The 21,378-nt window shown below is 39.8% G+C and overlaps 2 protein-coding genes across 2 annotated transcripts in view; both read left to right on the top strand.

Moving 5' to 3' along the window:
* The first annotated feature begins 358 nt into the window (after positions 1 to 358).
* LOC132875660 (annexin A1-like) lies at positions 359 to 19,232 on the top strand. Its single transcript, XM_060912604.1, has 13 exons — positions 359 to 468; positions 717 to 795; positions 923 to 1,037; positions 7,931 to 8,025; positions 8,123 to 8,236; positions 8,346 to 8,436; positions 8,566 to 8,645; positions 13,324 to 13,380; positions 13,625 to 13,718; positions 15,640 to 15,735; positions 16,161 to 16,219; positions 18,809 to 18,931; positions 19,041 to 19,232. The coding sequence occupies exons 2-13, from the start codon at positions 727 to 729 to the stop codon at positions 19,092 to 19,094; spliced, it is 1,047 nt and encodes a 348-aa protein (XP_060768587.1). The 5' UTR covers positions 359 to 468; positions 717 to 726; the 3' UTR covers positions 19,095 to 19,232.
* A 63-nt stretch (positions 19,233 to 19,295) lies between these two features.
* Positions 19,296 to 21,378, top strand: part of pcsk5a (proprotein convertase subtilisin/kexin type 5a) — a 68,540-nt gene continuing 66,457 nt past the window's right edge. Inside the window, exon 1 of the mRNA XM_060912603.1 lies at positions 19,296 to 19,680. Within this exon, the coding sequence (XP_060768586.1) occupies positions 19,486 to 19,680 (195 nt within the window). The 5' untranslated portion in view covers positions 19,296 to 19,485. The remainder of the gene's footprint in view (positions 19,681 to 21,378) is intronic.

Here is a 21,378-nt window from a genome sequence, read left to right as displayed (position 1 = left end):
ATAAGAAGACCAACATCTTCACTACTGAGCTAGTCTTTAAAAATAGGCATAATTATACTTCCAGTCATTACACTCTTAGAAAATAAAGATTCTGAAATATATATAAAAAATATCAGACTCATTGGGTTTTTCAAAGCATCTTGTTTCTTTAAAGCTTCTTTGTAGAACCCAACAAAAGAGGGTTTCTGTTTTAGAAAAGGCTCCAAGTAGAACTTGTTGAGGAAATAATTAACACTTAACGAACCCAAAAACCTTTAAGGAACCCATTTTGTAGTTTGGAGTTTGATTCTGTAGCCATTTACTGAGGACGGAGAACCAGTATAATTAGTTACTGGCATGAAGACAAGTCCAACCAGTAGGACCTGATTCCACAATCTCCACCCAGTCTGTCCCAATGCAGTGATCTGGTGTGAGTTCTGTTCTTCTACAAATAATTTAAATCTGAAACCTGCAACCTTCACAATACAGGTGAGACTCAGTTTTACTCCTATGAGATGCTGTGAGATCTGTGATTGTCATCTGAAACAAGAAATGGAATGAAAATTGCTTATGATCTTCTTTAAAACAACTCGGGAACAAATCTTGACCAAATGATTGGTTTGTGATTACCTGTTGCAGTTTACTGAGCTCAAACTCTGGAACTGGTGATTAGGTTTTGCATAGAAATTACATTTATGAAAGATGTGATTAATAATTAGCTTACTTGTGTCTTTTAGAGCTCTGAAAATGCCATTTTTCAAGGACTTGTTTAAAAGATTAATTCATGACGACGACTACGAGCCAGAAGACAAGCCGGTTTGTTCCAGGCTTATTGTTTTCATTTGTTTGTGATGTGTCTGGGGTTAGATTTCAAGACATAACAGTGCATGTAGATGTTTTTTAAATGTTCTGTTTGCTGAAAGCTGCTGTCTGTGAATGACAGGACAAAGGATTTTTGAAAAGAAGTGCCAAGCCTTACTATGGCACCGTCCGACCGGATCCGGACTTCAGCGCCAGCAGAGATGCTGTTGCTTTACAGAAAGCCATTGAAACAAAAGGTAGAGCCACTGAACCCAAAGGGCGAGCAACCAGCAAATTAAACTAAGACTTAAATATTTTGCAATTAACCCGTTCTAAAATGTTGTGTTAGTTTCAGTGCTCAAGTCATGATGAGATCTGACCTTTAATTTTTTTTTTCCTGTACAGTAGTGCCTCTAGTGTGAACATGCGAGAAGCTGGTTAGCATTAGCTTTCTAATTAATTTGCGCGAGCACAAATTGTTACTCTCACTCAGGATCTTTCTACTTTCTTCCTCTTGTTCTTCTTATTATTATTATTATTCTCCTAACTTTTTTTTTTAGGATGCTATTTCTCCCTTAGTTTTCAACTAATCATCGCCAAATTTCACATGAAGAACACCGGGCTGAATTATGTTGTTATGACTTTTGGTGCTGATCTGGATCACTGATCTGGAATGATCCATGAAAAACCCAATTTTTTTCAATCACATAACTGTCAATGTTCATGATTTTTTCAATCAGGGTTTTTTGTTTGTTTGTTTTGTTTTTTTGTTCAGGGCAGCAGGGCACAACTTTTCCTCACTAAGCGTCATTCTCTATCTCGTACTGTTCTGGATCTATAGGACACAGTGACCAAACGTCCTGGTTTGTAACAGCTAGCGCAAATTACTGCGACTTTAGTCAGACCCTGTGTCCGAAATCGCTCCCTACTCACTATATAGGGCACTATATAGTGGGGACGCCATTTTGTAGTGCTGTTCGAAACCTTAGTGAGGATTATTTACACCCTATATAGTGCACTCAAGGTATCCCACAATGCATCATGAAAAGTAGTGTACAACCGATGGTCACTAATCAAAGCAATATATCCCATCATGCATTGTGGTCGAGCTGAAAGAAATCAAATTAAAAGTCTCAAATTTGATTTAATAACAGGCAGAGGCAAAAAAAGAAAGTATTCAGCCTCGATTTAACCCTTGTGTGGTGTTCATATATTTGTTACTCAGCCAGTGTTCGTGGGTCTGGTGGACCCGCAGCATTTTGGTGTTTTAAATTCAACACAGTCAAACAATTTTACATTAAATACTTAACGGATGTTTACTTCATCCCAATTACAAACAATATACGAGCAGCATATATGGTTAAAAAAAATTAAAACAGGTCCCCATACAAGGATTAAAAAACTGAAAGATGCAGGCACTTTGTATTTTTTATGTGGGAAATACACTCAGTATAATATGTAAGGCCTTCTCAACTCATTATCTCTAGCCGCTTTATCCTGTTCCACAGGGTTTCAGGCAAGCTGGAGCCTATCCCAGCTGACTACGGGCGAAAGGCGGGGTACACCCTGGACAAGTCGCCAGGTCATCACAGGGCTGACACATAGACACAGACAACCATTCACACTCACATTCACACCTATGGTCAATTTAGAGTCACCAGTTAACCTAACCTGCATGTCTTTGGACTGTGGGGGAAACCGGAGCACCCGGAGGAAACCCACGCGGACACGGGGAGAACATGCAAACTCCGCACAGAAAGGCCCTCGCCGGCCACGGGGCTCGAACCCGGACCTTCTTGCTGTGAGGCGACAGCGCTAACCACTACACCACTGTGCCGCCCCTCACAAAAATATATGCATGTATTTATTATTTTGAAAACCCACCAGCTGACTGATCTGGCACGTTGTAATTGTGCGACAGTAATGACGTAAATACCAGCGCAACAGATAAGTGTCTGAAAGTGTTTTTTTTTTATTTTACCAATGAGCTCACTATATAGTCCTCTATATAGTAATTCCCTATAAAGGGAGTAGGGAGTAGTGAACGAGTGAGCGATTTTGGACACAGGGATAGTCTCTATCTAGTTGTAACATACTGTATATAAATATGTGTATATAAAATACTAAACTAGCACACTTAAGCTCATCTGGAACCAACCTTCTGTAATTTTATGATTTCTTATGTATACCGTTTTAATTCTTTACTGCAGTCTGAGAAAATATGTAGCATTGAGAGTGTTTACAGCAACTTTAACGGGATGTTTATCTGTGATCTACAGCTTGTCAGAAGCACTTGAGCAACATCAAGATTCTCCTTTTACCTTCAGTCTTCCTACAAGTCTACCATTAAAACGAATTAGCTAAAACAGCGAAAATCAATTCTTCCTAATACGCAGTTTACTTCAGAAATGAACTTCCAGATCATTTAGCTAGCTAAGTTAGCTAGTCAGTGTCTGAATCTCCAATTACAGTTTCAGGAAATTCTACACAGCAAAATATGCATACCCAAATTAACACTGTCAGATTTAATTTCAACACTTTTAAAGTGTCTATATGGGTCCACCCCATGAGTGTTAATTTCACTCTTTTTGCAGTGTTGGTACCTTAACACTAATTTGGTGTCATTTTTCACTCTTTTTGGAGTTAAAAGTTAACACTTATTAACAACATCCAGTGTTAGTTTTTCTCAACACTGATATGTAGTGTGGGGCGGCATGGTGGTGTAGTGGTTAGCGCTGTTGCCTCACAGCAAGAAGGTCCGGGTTCGAGCCCCGGGGCCGGCGAGGGCCTTTCTGTGCGGAGTTCGCATGTTCTCCCCGTGTCCGTGTGGGTTTCCTCCGGGTGCTCCGGTTTCCCCCACAGTCCAAAGACATGCAGGTTAGGTTAACTGGTGACTCTAAATTGACCGTAGGTGTGAATGGTTGTCTGTGTCTATGTGTCAGCCCTGTGATGACCTGGCGACTTGTCCAGGGTGTACCCCGCCTTTCGCCCGTAGTCAGCTGGGATAGGCTCCAGCTTGCCTGCGACCCTGTAGAACAGGATAAAGCGGCTAGAGATAATGAGATGAGATGAGATATGTAGTGTTAGACATTAACTCTCTCAGAGGATCATTTGTTGACTATAAAAGTGTTAGCCCCAGAACACTTAAAAGGTGTAAATACAGCTCTTCCTGGAAATGATTTTCACATTAAAGTTTGCTGAAATAAAGGTGGACATATTTTGTGTTTTACAATTAAACATTTATTTTAAACATTTGCACCCCCAAAAAATGAAGTCACATAAAAGAATGTAACACTATGGAACAATATATGTCCTTTCACTCTCATTAGAATATTGCTTCTGAAATGGTCTAAAGTAAGTCAACTGGTCAACAAAAATCAAAGCATGTTCATTACTTTGTTCCTGTATACAATATGCATGAAAGTGTTCATCAAAATAAAGTGTATCAACAGTAGAGGCTATTATTAAAGCACGCTGTTCATGTAATATTATGTTACAGATTTTGTTGAATACAGGTAGAGTACAATTCGCACGGGATAAGTATTACCTATGGACCTCTGGTAATTCGCAATTACCCCCGCACCTCTGTGTTATTGTGTGGCGCATTCGGACGGGATAAGCAAAAGTCTGTAATTCACTGAATTTACAGACATTGTGACCGGATGTGTCGTAAGTTCACAGCATCCTGTTTCGTCTTGTAGACAGTAGAGATGGGATTTATGGCTCTTTGATGGGATCCGCATCTTTGTGATCCGTTCTTTGAAAAGAGCCGTTCAAAAGACTGGCTCATTTGGCTCTTTTTAAATATTTATTCAGTTTTAAGAAGACAGCGTCTAAAGAAGCCAGATCCCTCTGCTTAGACAGTGACATCAATATTTCTGGACATACCTTTTATATATGGCAACCTAGACTTACATTATTGTAACCCCTAAACGCTCATAAATAACCATTAAAAAACAATGAGGGCTTCAATGAATGTCCATGAAGAAAGGCTTTTCTGTAAAAAAAAAAAAAAAAAAGAACCCACTCAAGAACATAGTTATCAAGAATGCAAGAATATTTTATAGAAAAACACTTGTTTTACAAAAATATTTAAGTCTGAGATACAAAATAGATACAACTACAATAAATATAACACAAGAACTAGTTATCACACAAGAACATTTTAATAGAAAAAAACAAACTTTCTATATTAAAAATATTGAAATTGTAACAAAAATAGATACAACTATAAACAGTCAGATAAATAGATAAAGTTATAACAAGAACACAAGATTATTTTAATAGGAAAAAACAAACTATTAATGCAAAAAATATATTATTATTATTAGAAAAATAGATACAACTAGACAAATAGATAAATAAATAAAATACACAAAAATAGAACAAACAAAATGACGATAGAATAAATTAAATGAACGTCCGTGCAAAGTAGTTTTCCCATAATATTATCATTAATATCACACAACGACATTATAAACTATATACAAAACAATTTGAACTATTAGGCAAACAGATAAAACTTGAACAAATAAAAGGCAAATGCTGTTTAGCCTACTTCTTGTCCTTGGGCAAAAGCTTTTTCATCTGAAACACAGTACAGAAAAAGAACGACAGAAAGAACGGCTCCCCCAGCTCGAGACTCGGTTCTCATCGTTCATGCCTAGGAGCCGTTCAAAAGAATTGGTTCGTTCACGAACGTCACAACACTAGTAGACAGGAGTTCAAAATGCTCATCTGGTTCAAATACGGGATAGGCCTACTACCACTTGCCCCTGAAATGCTGTTTATCAAAATTTCGCCCGTATCCTCCATTATTCACTCCAGAAAAGTACAAGAAACGCGCGTTTAATAATTACAAACACAGACATGCGCATTCACATGGGACTTGTATTACCACTGGACGTCTGTGTTTTGCCGAAACACAGTAGGTAATTCGCGGCAGAATTATTACTTGGCAAATTACGGACATGGCGCATTCGCACGGGACTAAGAACTCAGACATTCTCTGCAATTATTCCGAATTACCAGAGGTCCACAGGTAATACTTATCCCGTGCGAATAGGGCTTAGGTCATTGGATGTTCCAGTGCATACAAACAAATCAATCTGATACTCAGTGCCATAATTTCTGACCCATCTTGCAGTTGAAACATTTGAAAATGGATCTAAATGTAATGTTTGACAGAGTAATTCTCCACCTTCCAAGCTATCAATGCTTTTCATTTTCAAAGGACCAATCTGAAACCGCTTAAAATGATCATTTTCATAGTAGAATGCCAGTTGAAGCTAGTGTTGCTTCACAAGAGATTTTGTAAGATTTTTAAAGTGGGTGGGGTGACATGAACACCTCATCTCATCTCATTATCTGTAGCCGCTTTATCCTGTTCTACAGGGTCGCAGGCAAGCTGGAGCCTATCCCAGCTGACTACGGGCGAAAGGCGGGGTACACCCTGGACAAGTCGCCAGGTCATCACAGGGCTGACACATAGACACAGACAACCATTCACACTCACATTCACACCTACGGTCAATTTAGAGTCACCAGTTAACCTAACCTTCATGTCTTTGGACTGTGGGGGAAACCGGAGCACCCGGAGGAAACCCACGCGGACACGGGGAGGACATGCAAACTCCACACAGAAAGACCCTCGCCGGCCACGGGGCTCGAACCCGGACCTTCTTGCTGTGAGGCGACAGCAGTAACCACTACACCACTGTGCCGCCCCTGACATGAACACTTCAAGTGTAAAACCCAGGATCGGAGTTGAGAATTAGAAGTTCAGAGTTAGTATTTATACAATTACACTGACAGGTTTGATTTAGTGACGCTTTGTTTTTACACCCGATTTTGACACCAAATACTTATCAACTGAAGTCAAATATAATGGATTTAACTCTATCAGAGTAAAATTAACTCTACTTTTGCTCAAATTTCACTAACACCCAAAATTTAACATTTCTGAATTTGCTGTGTACATCGCATTTATATTGAATTATTTTTAAGAGGTCGCTAGCTCAGATTACTGTTATACGTTTCTGTTGAGGTCAGAAGTTTACATACACTCATCATGGACATGAATGTCGTGCCAATATTGGGCTTTCAGTGATTTCTTTCAACTGTTCTTTTTCTATGGCAGAATGATTGTACAAGATACAGTAGTGTGCAAAAGTCTTAGACCCATGTAAAGAAATGGTGTCAACCAAAAATGGCTTAAAAATAATGAAATTAAATGTTTCAACATTAAAAAATACTATAAACAGGAAGCAGTAAGTCATAATAAATGAAACAAAGTCAATATTTGGTGCGAGACGACCCTTTGCTTTAAAAAAAAAATGGTAGTCTGAGGTACAACGAGTGCAGTTTTATAAGGAAATGATCTGTAGGTTTTACTGAACATCTTCCAGAACCAGCCCCAGTTCTTCTGGACACTTTGACTGTCACACTCGCTTCTTCATTTTGCACCAAAACCCAGTAGCCTTCATTATGTTTTCTTTTTTTAATCTGAAAAGTGCGCTCTTATGTAACATGCTGCTCAGATACAAACTTTTGTCCTGTAACATTTAATTTTGTGCTGGAAAATTACAGAATGTTTGGAACTCTAAAATGTTTTTGGACTGATATACCACAAAACAACCCAGCCAATATTATTATTATTATTATTATTATTATTATTATTATTATACATACATACACATTCGTTTCAGGTGTTCAACGCGTCTTTCTCTTTCAAAATTCTCTCAAAATCTTCCGTATTTAACGAAGCAAAACTGGCGGCCATGTTTGTTTACAAATTGTCACAGTCGCTCGCTAGCACAGAAGTTTTACGTCTCCGACGTGTGACGTCATGTTGTCTTGACAACCATGCAATATCGTAAACTATATTCAATGCTCATCCTCCATTGGGTAGAGTGATGTAATACATGTAGAATAAGCGATATGCTAACAATATTGCATGCTATCAAACCAAATGAATGAAACCCGCTAGAAGGGAATAGAACACATGTTTTTATTCCATTGAAAAAGCGTCCTGTATGGATAATAAGAGTGATTATTTCATTGATTCTAGTTTACAGTGAATATTTTGGCAGTGTGAGTCAGTTTATGGTGTTTCTGATTGTGTCGGTGTTTATACGCGCTCTGTGTGCAGGCGTGGATGAAAATACCATTACAGAGATCCTAGCGAGACGCACGAATGCACAGAGACAGGAAATCAAAGCAGCTTTTCAGCAAAACACTGGAAAAGTGAGACCATTTTAAAAACCATACTGTATCCATAACACATGCTATCGATTTAGCATGCTAATATAATATGCTCTTGTTGTGGATTTTTTTTTTTTAGGATTTAGTGAAGGCTTTGGATTTGGTCGTGAAGTCCCAGTACCAAGATGTAGTCCTGGCTCTGCTGATGACTCCAGCAGAGTACGATGCCCATGAAATCAGAAAGGCGTTGAAGGTAATGCACAGTAATTCAGCCATGCAGCTTTTCACTTTTATTTTTATTTTTTATTTAATTTATTTTTTTTACAGGATCTTAAAAATGTAAATATGTAATTCAAATTTAGGGTTTGGGAACCAAGGAACATGTGCTGAATGAAATTCTGGGGACGAGATCAAACCAGGAAATTAACTCGTTAAAAACTGCCTTCAAAGATGGTAAATACTGAGATCTGTACATGTCATGTATATTTCTTAGGAATTTTTTGTTTGTTTGTTTAACAAGAGATTTACAAGTGTAGACCTGAATTCATATTTTGTTCACAATAATACACGTATGGTTCACAGCATATGGAGAGGAACTGGAGCATGATATTGACGGTGACACTAGGGGACATTACCAGACGGCTTTGCTCAACCTGTGCAAGGTACCAATCTATAATCTGTGAAGAAAACAATAAATAAAATAAAGATACGTACATGTTACATAAAGGTAATGTGCCATAGAAAAATGCTGCATATACCGTAAAGTACTTATTAAAACTGACATAAAGCTAATGACATGTGAATAAAGGTTTATTCCAACAGCCATCATAAAGACTGATTTTGTCAACTTTGGTGTGAAGTTGATTGATCGAAGATTCAAGACACAGATTTTTGTTGACATAAGATTATGTTATGGCATTATTATTCATAATTGTCCCTGTTCGGACTACACTGTCACTATGTCAGTGTTATGAAACAGGTTTTCATATTCACATTATCAACTTATCAACACCAAGTTCTGAGGAGACGCTGCAGCACAACATTGAGAAAATCTTTCTCGTTTGTGCGATTTCACCATCCAGAGGTCCACTGAGCTGCAAAGTCAATTGTCAGGATAAAATTAAAGCTAGACTACCTTTCAGATTTTTCAAGTGTAAGTCATAAAAACAATTTTCCCCGACACCTAATTATTTTTGTTTAGTGGACCGAAAGCTACTGAATTCAAATCAGAGACTTACAATTTTATTAGTTTTTTTTTAAATGGAACAATTAATGAATTTAAGGCCATGTGGCCCTAAATTCTCCGCTATTTTTTTCCTGCTTCACCATGACCTAATTCAAGATACTATGTCATGCATCACGTGGTGGGCTTTCCCGTTCGCGCAAGACATTGTGGGATACAAATTTGAAACAGGAGAGAAAAATGGAGGACGTGAGTGTGCGAATGAAACGTGAAAGACCAACTACAGTAACGGAAAGCGAAAAGAAAAGACATTATGTTACAACCCCGATTCCAAAAAGTTGGGACAAAGTATAAATTGTAAATAAAAATGGAATGCAATTATGTGGAAGTTTCAAAATTCCATATTTTATTCAGAATAGAACATAGATGACATATCAAATGTTTAAACTGAGAAAAATGTATCATTTAAAGAGAAAAATTAGGTGATTTTAAATTTCATGACAACAACACATCTCAAAAAAGTTGGGACAAGGCCATATTTACCACTGTGAGACATCCCCTTTTCTCTTTACAACAGTCTGTAAACGTCTGGGGACTGAGGAGACAAGTTGCTCAAGTTTAGGGATAGGAATGTTAACCCATTCTTGTCTAATGTAGGATTCTAGTTGCTCAACTGTCTTAGGTCTTTTTTTGTCGTATCTTCCATTTTATGATGCACCAAATGTTTTCTATGGGTGAAAGATCTGGACTGCAGGCTGGCCAGTTCAGTACCCGGACCCTTCTTCTACGCAGCCATGATGCTGTAATTGATGCAGTATGTGGTTTGCCATTGTCATGTTGGAAAATGCAAGGTCTTCCCTGAAAGAGACGTCGTCTGGATGGGAGCATATGTTGCTCTAGAACCTGGATATACCTTTCAGCATTGATGGGGTCTTTCCAGATGTGTAAGCTGCCCATGCTACATGCACTAATGCAACCCCATACCATCAGAGATGCAGGCTTCTGAACTGAGCGCTGATAACAACTTGGGTCGTCCTTCTCCTCTTTAGTCCGAATGACACGGCATCCCTGATTTCCATAAAGAACTTCAAATTTTGATTCGTCTGACCACAGAACAGTTTTCTACTTTGCCACAGTCCATTTTAAATGAGCCTTGGCCCAGAGAAGACGTCCGCACTTCTGGATCATGTTTAGATACGGCTTCTTCTTTGAACTATAGAGTTTTAGCTGGCAACGGCGGATGGCACGGTGAATTGTGTTCACAGATAATGTTCTCTGGAAATATTCCTGAGCCCATTTTGTGATTTCCAATACAGAAGCATGCCTGTATGTGATGCAGTGCCGTCTAAGGGCCCGAAGATCACGGGCACCCAGTATGGTTTTGCGGCCTTGACCCTTACGCACAGAGATTCTTCCAGATTCTCTGAATCTTTTGATGATATTATGCACTGTAGATGATGATATGTTCAAACTCTTTGCAATTTTACACTGTCGAACTCCTTTCTGATATTGCTCCACTATTTGTCGGCGCAGAATTAGGGGGATTGGTGATCCTCTTCCCATCTTTACTTCTGAGAGCCGCTGCCACTCCAAGATGCTCTTTTTATACCCAGTCATGTTAATGACCTATTGCCAATTGACCTAATGAGTTGCAATTTGGTCCTCCAGCTGTTCCTTTTTTGTACCTTTCACTTTTCCAGCCTCTTATTGCCCCTGTCCCAACTTTTTTGAGATGTGTTGCTGTCATGAAATTTCAAATGAGCCAATATTTGGCATGAAATTTCAAAATGTCTCACTTTCGACATTTGATATGTTGTCTATGTTCTATTGTGAATACAATATCAGTTTTTGAGATTTGTAAATTATTGCATTCCGTTTTTATTTACAATTTGTACTTTGTCCCAACTTTTTTGGAATCGGGGTTGTACATACGAAGGAAAGGAAATCCCGGACCAAACTAATAAATACCGGCGGTCAGCGAGCACCTCGGTGTGATCAGCTGTTCGTTTAGCGACAGAATGATGTAACTGTCAGTGCACACTCAAAGGTAAACCTGTAGATGGCGGTAATGCAACACTGTGGATGTCAGCTGCCGTAAAACCCAAAAGAAGAAGAAAAAGGTAAACCTGCACATGCACACACACACGGACTTCCTCTGTCTTCTTGACTGCGCGAAGCGAGCAATTTCATGCACATTATTTGCTTTAATCCCCTCAAATTAAATAACTTCCCAGCCACAGAATGGCCTGATATTTTGTGAGATATTACAGGAAAAAAAAAAAACATATCACAATGACGGGCGGCACGGTGGTGTAGTGGTTAGCGCTGTCGCCTCACAACAAGAAGGTCCTGGGTTCGAGCCCCGGGGCCGGTGAGGGCCTTTCTGTGTGGAGTTTGCATGTTCTCCCCGTGTCCGCGTGGGTTTCCTCCGGGTGCTCCGGTTTCCCCCACAGTCCAAAGACATGCAGGTTAGGTTAACTGGTGACTCTAAATTGAGCGTAGGTGTGAATGTGAGTGTGAATGGTTGTCTGTGTCTATGTGTCAGCCCTGTGATGACCTGGCGACTTGTCCAGGGTGTACCCCGCCTTTCGCCCGTAGTCAGCTGGGATAGGCTCCAGCTTGCCTGCGACCCTGTAGAACAGGATAAAGCGGCTTGAGATAATGAGATGAGATGAGATATCACAATGACCACATTTGCAAGGGAACTAAATTTCACCGATTTTATGAAATTGAAAGGCCGTCTAGCTTTAAGGTTATCAGACATTATGTAAGCTGACACCTGTTGAAAAATAAATGCATATTGGAAGCTAATGGGACTCGAACATACAGTACTGTGTAAAAGTCTCAGGCACCCTATTTTTTCATACAAACTTTGTTATAGATTTCTATTTTATGTCTTCGACATTATCGAATCAATACAAAAACATTTTAGAGTTCAGACAGTCGTTATTTTTCCAGCACAAAATTAAATGTTACAGGAAAAAAGTTTGTATCTGAGCAGCGTATTCCATAAGAGCGCACTTTTCAGATTAAAAAGAAAACATAATGAAGGCTGCTGGGTTTTGGTACAAAATGAAGAAGCGAGTGTGACAGTCAAAGTGTCCAGAAGAACTGGGGCTGGTTCTGGAAGATGCTCAGTAAAACCTACAGATCATTTCCTTATAAAACTGCACTCGTTGTACCTGAGACTACTATTTTTTTTTTTTTAAGCAAAGGGTCGTCTCGCACCAAATACTGACTTCATTGTTTCAATTATTATAGCTTACTGCTTTCTCTTTATAGTTTTTTTAAATGCTGAAACATTTAATTTCATTATTTTTAAGCCATTTTTTATCTATAACATACTGTAAGGTGTCATAACTGCTGTATGTCAAGAAAACTCTGTCACTTGACTTATTGAAGTTAATGTAATCAGCCTTCATGTCAGCTAATAGCTGTTGAAATACAGCTTTATAAATGTGTGTGTGTGTGTGTGTGTGTGTGTGTGTGTATAGGTTCATGTTATTCAAGCATAAGTCAGCCTGGAAAGGGTTATAACAGCTTTATGTCAACAGACATCTGTCATTTGCATCATGTTAAGATCTCATCTCATCTCATCTTGTCTCGTTATCTCTAGCCACTTTATCCTGTTCTACAGGGTCGCAGGCAAGCTGGAGCCTATCCCAGCTGACTACTGGCGAAAGGCGGGGTACACCCTGGACAAGTCGCCAGGTCATCACAGGGCTGACACATAGACACAGACAACCATTCACACTCACATTCACACCTACGGTCAATTTAGAGTCACCAGTTAACCTAACCTGCATGTCTTTGGACTGTGGGGGAAACCGGAGCACCCGGAGAAAACCCACGCGGACATGGGGAGAACATGCAAACCCTGCACAGAAAGGCCCTCGCCGGCCACGGGGCTCGAACCCGGACCTTCTTGCTGTGAGGCGACAGCGCTAACCACTACACCACCGTTAAGATGTTGACCTTAAAAAATTAATGCAGTTAGCCTTTATGTCAGATGAAACCCGTTGGAATATGGCTTTAAATAATGCATGTGTATGTAGGTTTATGTCACTTGTCATAACAGGACTATGCAGCCTTATGAACACTACCCTTAAGTTTAAAGTGTTACTTGAATTAATATGTAATTTTCTTTATTAACACAGGGTAACAGAAGTGAGGATGATGACATTGATGATGGGCTCGCAAAAAGTGAGGCCAAGGTGAGGTCATTTTAAAGCAAGACTCAGTATCGTATCGTATCATAAAACAAATATCCTGTTTAAAAACACCCACTGCAGTTAACAGGCTGGACTACTGCAGATTACATTCCCACATGTCATGTTATAATGTAATGTTGCATTGTAATGATTATAACATGACATGTGGGAATGTAATCATTACATTACAACATTACATTATAACATGACATGGGAATATAATGTTGGCTTTCACTTGTGCTCTCAGTCTCTGTTTGAAGCTGGAGAAAAAAAGCTTGGAACAGTGTCTTCTGTTTTCATCCACATTCTCACCTCCAGAAGCGAAGCGCAGTTGTGCAAAAGTAAGTAGATGAAATGGTGAACAATGAATTAATCAATTAAATAAAAACAAGATGCCTGATCCATTTATACCAGAGGTCAACAACTCCAGTCCTGGAGCGCTGGAGACACCTACTGAACCTGAGAATGAACTCCTGAGCTCAGTCAGGTGTCTTTGTGAGGGAAAATCATTAAACTCCACGGAACCTCCGCCATCCAGGACTGAAAATTGAACTCCTGATTTATACAGTTAGTGGGAACATGGCATTTGTTTGATTAGTTTGAACACTGCAAAAAAAAGAAAACTGAATTTGAGGAGAAAATGACTTAATACTAGTGAAGTTATCTTGCTGCATGGACAGATATTTTTACTTGATAAGACATCTTGGAGGGGCGGCACGGTGGTGTAGTGGTTAGCGCTGTTGCCTCACAGCAAGAAGGTCCGGTTTCGAGCCCCGTGGCCGGTGAGGGCCTTTCTGTGCAGAGTTTGCATGTTCTCCCCGTGTCCGCGTGGGTTTCCTCTGGGTGCTCCGGTTTCCTCCACAGTCCAAAGACATGCAGGTTAGGTTAACTGGTGACTCTAAATTGAGCGTAGGTGTGAATGTGAGTGTGAATGGTTGTCTGTGTCTATGTGTCAGCCCTGTGATGACCTGGCGACTTGTCCAGGGTGTACCCCGCCTTTCGCCCGTAGTCAGCTGGGATAGGCTCCAGCTTGCCTGCGACCCTGTAGAACAGGATAAAGCGGCTAGAGATAATGAGATGAGATGAGATGAGATTTTAGAGCACGAGGTCTCATGTCTGATCCAGTCACTATTGGTGAACCTCTGCTACAGCTGAGCAAGCACACTTTGCATTTTCTCTGTGGAAATGCAGGCTAGTTTTAATTAAAATCTCAGTGTGACCGCTGTGACGATCCTCGCCAGGAAACCACCAATATGAAGACGGCGTAATATTGCACAAAGCTTGCAGGACAGCCACACATACCGTCATGGAAACGACAAAATGTAGAGGAAACACACTAATGGACATGAAAGATATCCTTATTTCCTTAAGCCCAGTTTGCGTTGACTGATGATGTAATCAGAATGGAGTCATTTTCTTGATCACATAATCTGACATGGGCGGCACGGTGGTGTAGTGGTTAGCGCTGTCGCCTCACAGCAAGAAGGTCCGGGTTCGAGCCCCGTGGCCGGCGAGGGCCTTTCTGTGTGGAGTTTGCATGTTCTCCCCGTGTTCGCGTGGGTTTCCTCCGGGTGCTCCGGTTTCCCCCACAGTCCAAAGACATGCAGGTTAGGTTAACTGGTGACTCTAAATTGACCGTAGGTGTGAATGGTTGTCTGTGTCTATGTGTCAGCCCTGTGATGACCTAGCGACTTGTCCAGGGTGTACCCCGCCTTTCGCCCGTAGTCAGCTGGGATAGGCTCCAGCTTGCCTGCGACCCTGTAGAAGGATAAAGCGGCTACAGATAATGAGATGAGATAATCTGACATGGAGACAACACATTATTATTATACAGTCGGTTACAGAATTTGGTCACAATATAATCGTGATCACGCAGTGTGATTAGTACTAATCTTTAAAGACTGCTGTCATCACAAAGTCTAAATCTGGCTTACGTAATAAATGGCTCACAATTTTTTTGAGACTAAAGAACCTCGCTTACACTTACTTGGTGTAACTGGCTCACAAGACCACGGCTTGTTCAAGTTCACCTACATAAAACTGGTCCAAAGTGAAAGTTCCCAAAGTCGCTACCAGAAGCAAAAGTGTTTTTCATGTCCCACTTCCTGTCCTCTTCAGTGACTCAGAGAATTTTATTCAGTTTTGGTCAGAAAAAACAGAAGAGCAGTTTTCTGCTCTTTTATTGCCATAAGAAATAAATGTACATAGGTGACCCATAAATGTTGGCACCTCTATATTTTACAATAATGTGTGTGTTCTTAGTTTTCAAGCAGTATGAAAAGTTTAGCACAAAGGGCTTTGCTGAGGCGGTGGAGAATGAGCTAAGTGGAGACACTGAGGACTGCCTAATGACCTTAGGTAAGTGTAAATGTGTGAATATGTTGAAAAGTTGACCATCATCGAATAGGAAAACAAATCACCTTGTTTTCTTCATACTGTACTAACTTCCTCAACAGTGTTTTTAAGCTGATGGTAGTCTTAGTCCCTGACCACCTTCTTCTCCTCGTATGTCAGCCATAGTTGATTGTTTTACTGCAGATTTGTTAGCTAGCTCAGATCAACCAATGTGGACGTTGAAGAATGAAGTCGATGAGGGCGTCTGCTAAATACTATACATACTGTAAATATAAATATAGAAAAAAGGCAGCATTCCAGTTTAGCATGTAAAACTCAAGTTGCCAGTAAAGCGAGATTACACAGCACACCTACACACTTATTTATTTAACTCTGTATTGTACTGAAGCCCTGAGTGTGACTGTGGAATGTGATTGTTGTTTATACAGTGAAAGCAGCCTGGAACAAACCTGCCTACTTTGCAGAAAGGCTGCATCTGGCCATGAAGGTAAAACTTTAAGCTTGAGGTTTGTTTACAAAAATTTATCTACGGCACAAATTAAAATTAAATGTGAGCTGGAATTTTGTTACATTCTGGATAATATTTCTCTGGATTTGTTCACTATGGTATCACAATCTTTTAAAGGTCATAGGCAGTGGTCGGAGGTGAAATGTAGAATATCAACTTTATTGTCTAAAAGAACGACCCAAAAAGTGAATTCAATCTTCCTAGTGTCTAATTTGCACCCTAAAATTGAATAAAAGGTTTGTTTACATCTCATTATGCACACTTTCACCACCAGGGGACCGTCGTCGTGACGTCATTTAAGCCAAACAGACTGGGAGCAGTTCTGTGTTTACCTGTGAACCGAGCACGTGTACAGACTTTGGTCGTGAGAGGTTGTGTAAAATGTCTGAAAGCGATAGCAATTTTGAAGCAGGAACTCTCCAAATTAAATATCGAGAGGTGAAACCGTATATGTATGAACCTATGGTCGTTGCGAAGCAATTGGTGAATGTGGCTCACTGGTTTGACCTTGCGGCCTCAGAATCGGACAACGACTCGGCCGACTCTGATCGCGGTGACCCCGGACCTCAACAAGACTCGCGCCCAAACGATTTATCCTGGTAATTATGATAAATTCTTACTTTCGTCGTAATACTAAATAAGAGCCCTTTTGAAGAATAATTAAACCGCCCTCCCTAGTGGATATAGGGAACGATTACTTGACAGTGCGCCGGTAGGCCACATTAGCCTGCCATCCGCAGCATTATACTATTTATAGCCGACTCTAAGCGAGGAAATATCCCTTTGTCTCATTTCCACAATGATTGTACAGGATCCCTCAGGATTCTTGACTTGTCAGTTGCAAGCAAAAGTAAAAATGTTTACCTCCAATCTTCTCCTTTTTGCTTGAGCGTTGCTGCTCCGTTCCTTCTTTGACTGCTTGATTTTGTTTCACGCGCACAATCCACTCTCTCCGCCTCGTCTCCTCTTCCGGAAAAAAAAACAACTCTCTTGCTTCACGCACACAATCCACTCTCTCTGCCTCGTCTCCTCTCTCGGTAAAAGGTAAAAACTTCTTCCTGAACCGGTCCTGTTGTTATAGTTCACTGCACAACAGTAAGGCATGGTTTTTCTTTTGGAAATTCCCAAACGCACGTCTGCACTCAAGCCGAATGGCAATGTAAGTAAACGGAAGTGGACTCAACTCAAGCGGTTTGTTTGGCTTAAATGACGTCACGCGCTGAGTGGTCACGAAAATCGCCGAACAGAAATTCGCCATGATCCGTGCTAACTTATTTTAATTATTACTTATTAACAATACTTCTTGGGACCAGAAGAAAATTACAGAGGGTTTTTTAACATATAAAGTTTCAGATGTGCATAAAATTAAAACCATTGCCTATGAGCTTTAATACACTGTACACCAAAAAATCAGTCCTTTTTACTATTATTACTTTCAAATTTAGCTAAGAAGACAATGGTCTGATTTAATAAATATGTAAATATATTATGCAATTATGTTTCTGTGAAATTGTTTGATCAGGTACAGTCCGGAATTATTGGCACCCTTTGAGAAAATGAGCAGAATATTCACACTTTCCACTGACATAATTATTAATGCAGTTAATTAGTAATTTAAGAGACTTGTTGATTCTTTTATATTTTTTATTTTTGCTAAACAACAACAACATTTTTCTCGTAGGGACCAATCAGATGTCCTCTAAGGTCAAAACTGTCACACAGAAAATGAGTGCAATTTTAAGTATGAACAGCAGGGGGCGCAGATGAGCTTCATTTCAACACTGAATTTAGTTTTTTTCCCCCTTTTAAGCAACACACACATTTTTATTTTTTTATTTTTTTATTTAAACCGCTAGTTTCAAAAGTATTGGCACACCTCACCTCTGCCCAAATTAGAATTATTTCCATTTATCTCCAATATTATATGGATCTTTCAGAGAAAGTACTACTATTTTAAATCAAGAAGTTTTTATGAAAATGCAGTTCACCGATTGGAAAAAATAGTGGCACCCTCACCTCTCTTTGTGACATAGTATAATATCAGATATGATCATTAGTGTGTATCTTATCTCCAATATTTCTTGGGGTGCCAATACTTTTTAACTTTTTTTCTGAGAAAGTACTATTAGTTGAAAAAGAAGTTCCTATGAAAATCCATCCATCCATCCATCCATCCATCCATCCATCCATTATCTATACCGCTAAGTCGTCGAGGGTCATGGGGAAGCTGGAGCCAATCTGATCTGACTTCGGGTGGGAGGTGGAGTTCACCCTGGGCAGGTCGCCAATCTGTCACAGGGCTACACAGAGATGAACAACCATCACACCCACATTCACACCTATGGGCAATTTAGAGTAGCCAGTTGAACTACTTTGGACTGTGGGAGGAAACTGGTGAACCCGGAGGAACCCACACAGGCTCCTATGAAAATGCTTTTTATTAAAGAAAACAAGTTGTGTAAAATGTATGTTTTATACAATCATTTTTCCCATTTTCATGAGGGGTGTCAATAATTTTGCATTTGATTGTACTCACTGTATCTGACTGGAGTCCTGCTCCGTCCTCAGGGCAGAGGGGCCGACCATAACACACTGATTCGGATCATAGTGAGTCGGTCTGAAGTGGACCTGAAGAAAATTTTGCATGAGTACAAAAGGCTATATGGGATAATGCTTCAGCAAGACATCCTCGTGAGTCACACCGAGAATTTGTTTACATAAAAAATGTGATTGATGTTTGAAATATCCATGTTCACTGATGAATTGGATTTTTACTGATGAACAAATTTGGTCTTTACAGGAAGAAACCAGAGGGGACTATGAGAGAATTCTCCTGGTGCTCTGTGGAGACTAAACAGGAGTCTGAGCATGTACATCAAAATGTTCAAGATATTTTAGTGCACAGTGCTGCATATCCCAAAAAAAAAAAGGTCATTGTAATGAATCTGTGTTTCAACATTCAAGCTTAATAAAACTACTTCCCGAAAACTTTCCCAAATTGACTTCTTTGACTTCACTGTGTTCTGTCTTTGGCCTGTTGATCTCAAATTAGCGTCCCTCCAGTACGAGGTGTAATTTGAGATGGACACGAAGGACCGGTCCACACACACACACACACACTCCACACTGAGGACATTTTCAACTGCGTCCGTAGGGAGCTACTGTGTGTTTGCTGATCCTCTTAGCCATAGTTTGCAATGTTGGCAACATTATACTGGCGCTACATATGAAAGTGGTGAGGTGTGATGGGAAACGAATGGAAGATGCCGTTAGGTATGAGACCACCTGCAACTCTTTTCCAGCTCATGATGTTGTTTGCACTCGTATTCCTGGTTTCCGAGGCACGATTATTCACAAACCACTGGGCAGTGAGAATTACTGGAGGACCAGAAAATGCAGATCAGGTTGCTGAGAAGTATGGATTTCTGAATATTGGACAGGTATGCATGTATGTATGTATGTATGTAACCTCAGTGTTGTGTACATTTTGCTGAAAAAGCATGATTTTGCCTGCTGTGGCTTTAAACGGTGGTCACCAGGTTCTGCTGGTTTTGCATTTACATTTACATGTACAGCGTTTGGTAGACGCCCTTATCCAGAGTGACTCACAGAAGTGCTTTATAGTCTCCATCAAAAACAAAACAAACTTTTGCTCAAGCAAATAGGCCAGAACTATCAAGAAGACGAGTGATTGTGATGTTGGTGACAATATTAGAAATTACCGATACAAACTTGTTGCACTTTTATGGTTAGAACAATATTAATGTATATAAATCTAACCAAGATCTTTTGGCTGAACAGTGATTAATCTGCACTTTAAATGATTTAGATTTTGGCCAGACAGGATGTCCCCGGCCTACATGGCTCATGTGTTAGCCAATAATAATCAAACATGTCCTGGAGTTAAGATTTGATTTACTTGATGTTTTCAAAAAATAAACTTTTATTTATCAGATTTGTCCTAATTTTGATGTCATCTCTTTTTTTTCTTTTTTGGACCATTCTTTTGACTCAAGACTGCCTCACTAGGTCACTAACTCTTCTATAATGTATGTGAGCAACCATGCAAGACGAACCCTTAACCATAATCCCTGTCTTAGTAAGCTAAGCACCAATATTTGACTAATTTGTGTTATATTGTAATTTAGGACCATTTAATGTTTCATGCTGTAGATTGGTTCAGTGCAGATCTTTCCTTCACATTGTCATTTTCCTGTTGTTTTACTCCTTCTTTGTACATCCTCTCAAACACCGGTTCTTGGGTCTTATTTATCAGTCATTTAGTAAAGCTGTGTGTGAAATTTTTTGTAGGCTAAGCCAAATTAAAAACTTTCTACCAGATTTACAAAAGTGGGTGACACTGATTTTCTTCATGTATTCATGGCATACCTGATTTACCTTCAGTGATGCTCTCAAAACTCCATAAAAGGCTGAAATGATGACTAAATGCTGAAAGAGTGCTGCCTAAGCTTGATGTGTGAGAAATCTTCTAGTAATACGTCTCGGACACTGCAGTTCATTGACTACCACAGATAGACAACAAGACCGTCAGTGAGGGCGTAGCTCACTGCGGCCCCGTCTAGTTCAGAAGGAACAATCTAAAATGGGCCACCTTGCGCAATAAATGTTGCAAGCTCTATCCACTATATACAAGCTATATATAGAAGCTATATACACCCTAGGAATACCGACCTATTTGCCAGAAAGAATCCAAAATGGCGAGAAATTGACTGAGAAGTGATTTTTGTTGAACTGCTCATTAAGTCCATAACTTCATTAATAACTGTAATTAAGCAAATCTGGGTAGAAGTTATATGCACCCCAGGCAGACCTACAGTACCTTCCTGCCAAAAAGAATAAAAATTGGTGAAGAACTGAGAGAGGAGAAGTGATTTTCATGAAATGTGGACAATACCAGACAGAAAATGGATGGACGACGAACGACACATGATGGGATAAGCTTATCGCCTCCTTTTACAGGCTGCCATTACTTTTTGTCCTAATTCAGTGGCTAGTCATATTCGTCTTTTGAATTCTTTCAAATCAGTTTCGCACAATTTTAAATACATTTGTGTGAGAAGCAGCTTTGGGACCAAAAGGTTGCTGGTTCAATTCCCTGGACCAGCAGGACTGGCTAA

This window comes from Neoarius graeffei, chromosome 28 (assembly GCF_027579695.1).
Source record: "Neoarius graeffei isolate fNeoGra1 chromosome 28, fNeoGra1.pri, whole genome shotgun sequence".
NCBI lineage: Eukaryota > Metazoa > Chordata > Actinopteri > Siluriformes > Ariidae > Neoarius > Neoarius graeffei.
The sequence above is the reverse complement of the archived record's forward strand: the minus strand, read 5'-3'. Positions and strand labels throughout refer to the sequence as shown.

Bases quoted from the DNA above. Each gene is read 5' to 3' on its own strand.
- LOC132875660 (XM_060912604.1), top strand. From the start codon at position 727: ATGCCATTTTTCAAGGACTTGTTTAAAAGATTAATTCATGACGACGAC. The intron at 1,038-7,930 runs GTAGAGCCACTG...CTCTGTGTGCAG, and splicing joins GAAAGCCATTGAAACAAAAG to GCGTGGATGAAAATACCATT. The intron at 15,736-16,160 runs GTAAGTGTAAAT...TTGTTTATACAG, and splicing joins GGACTGCCTAATGACCTTAG to TGAAAGCAGCCTGGAACAAA.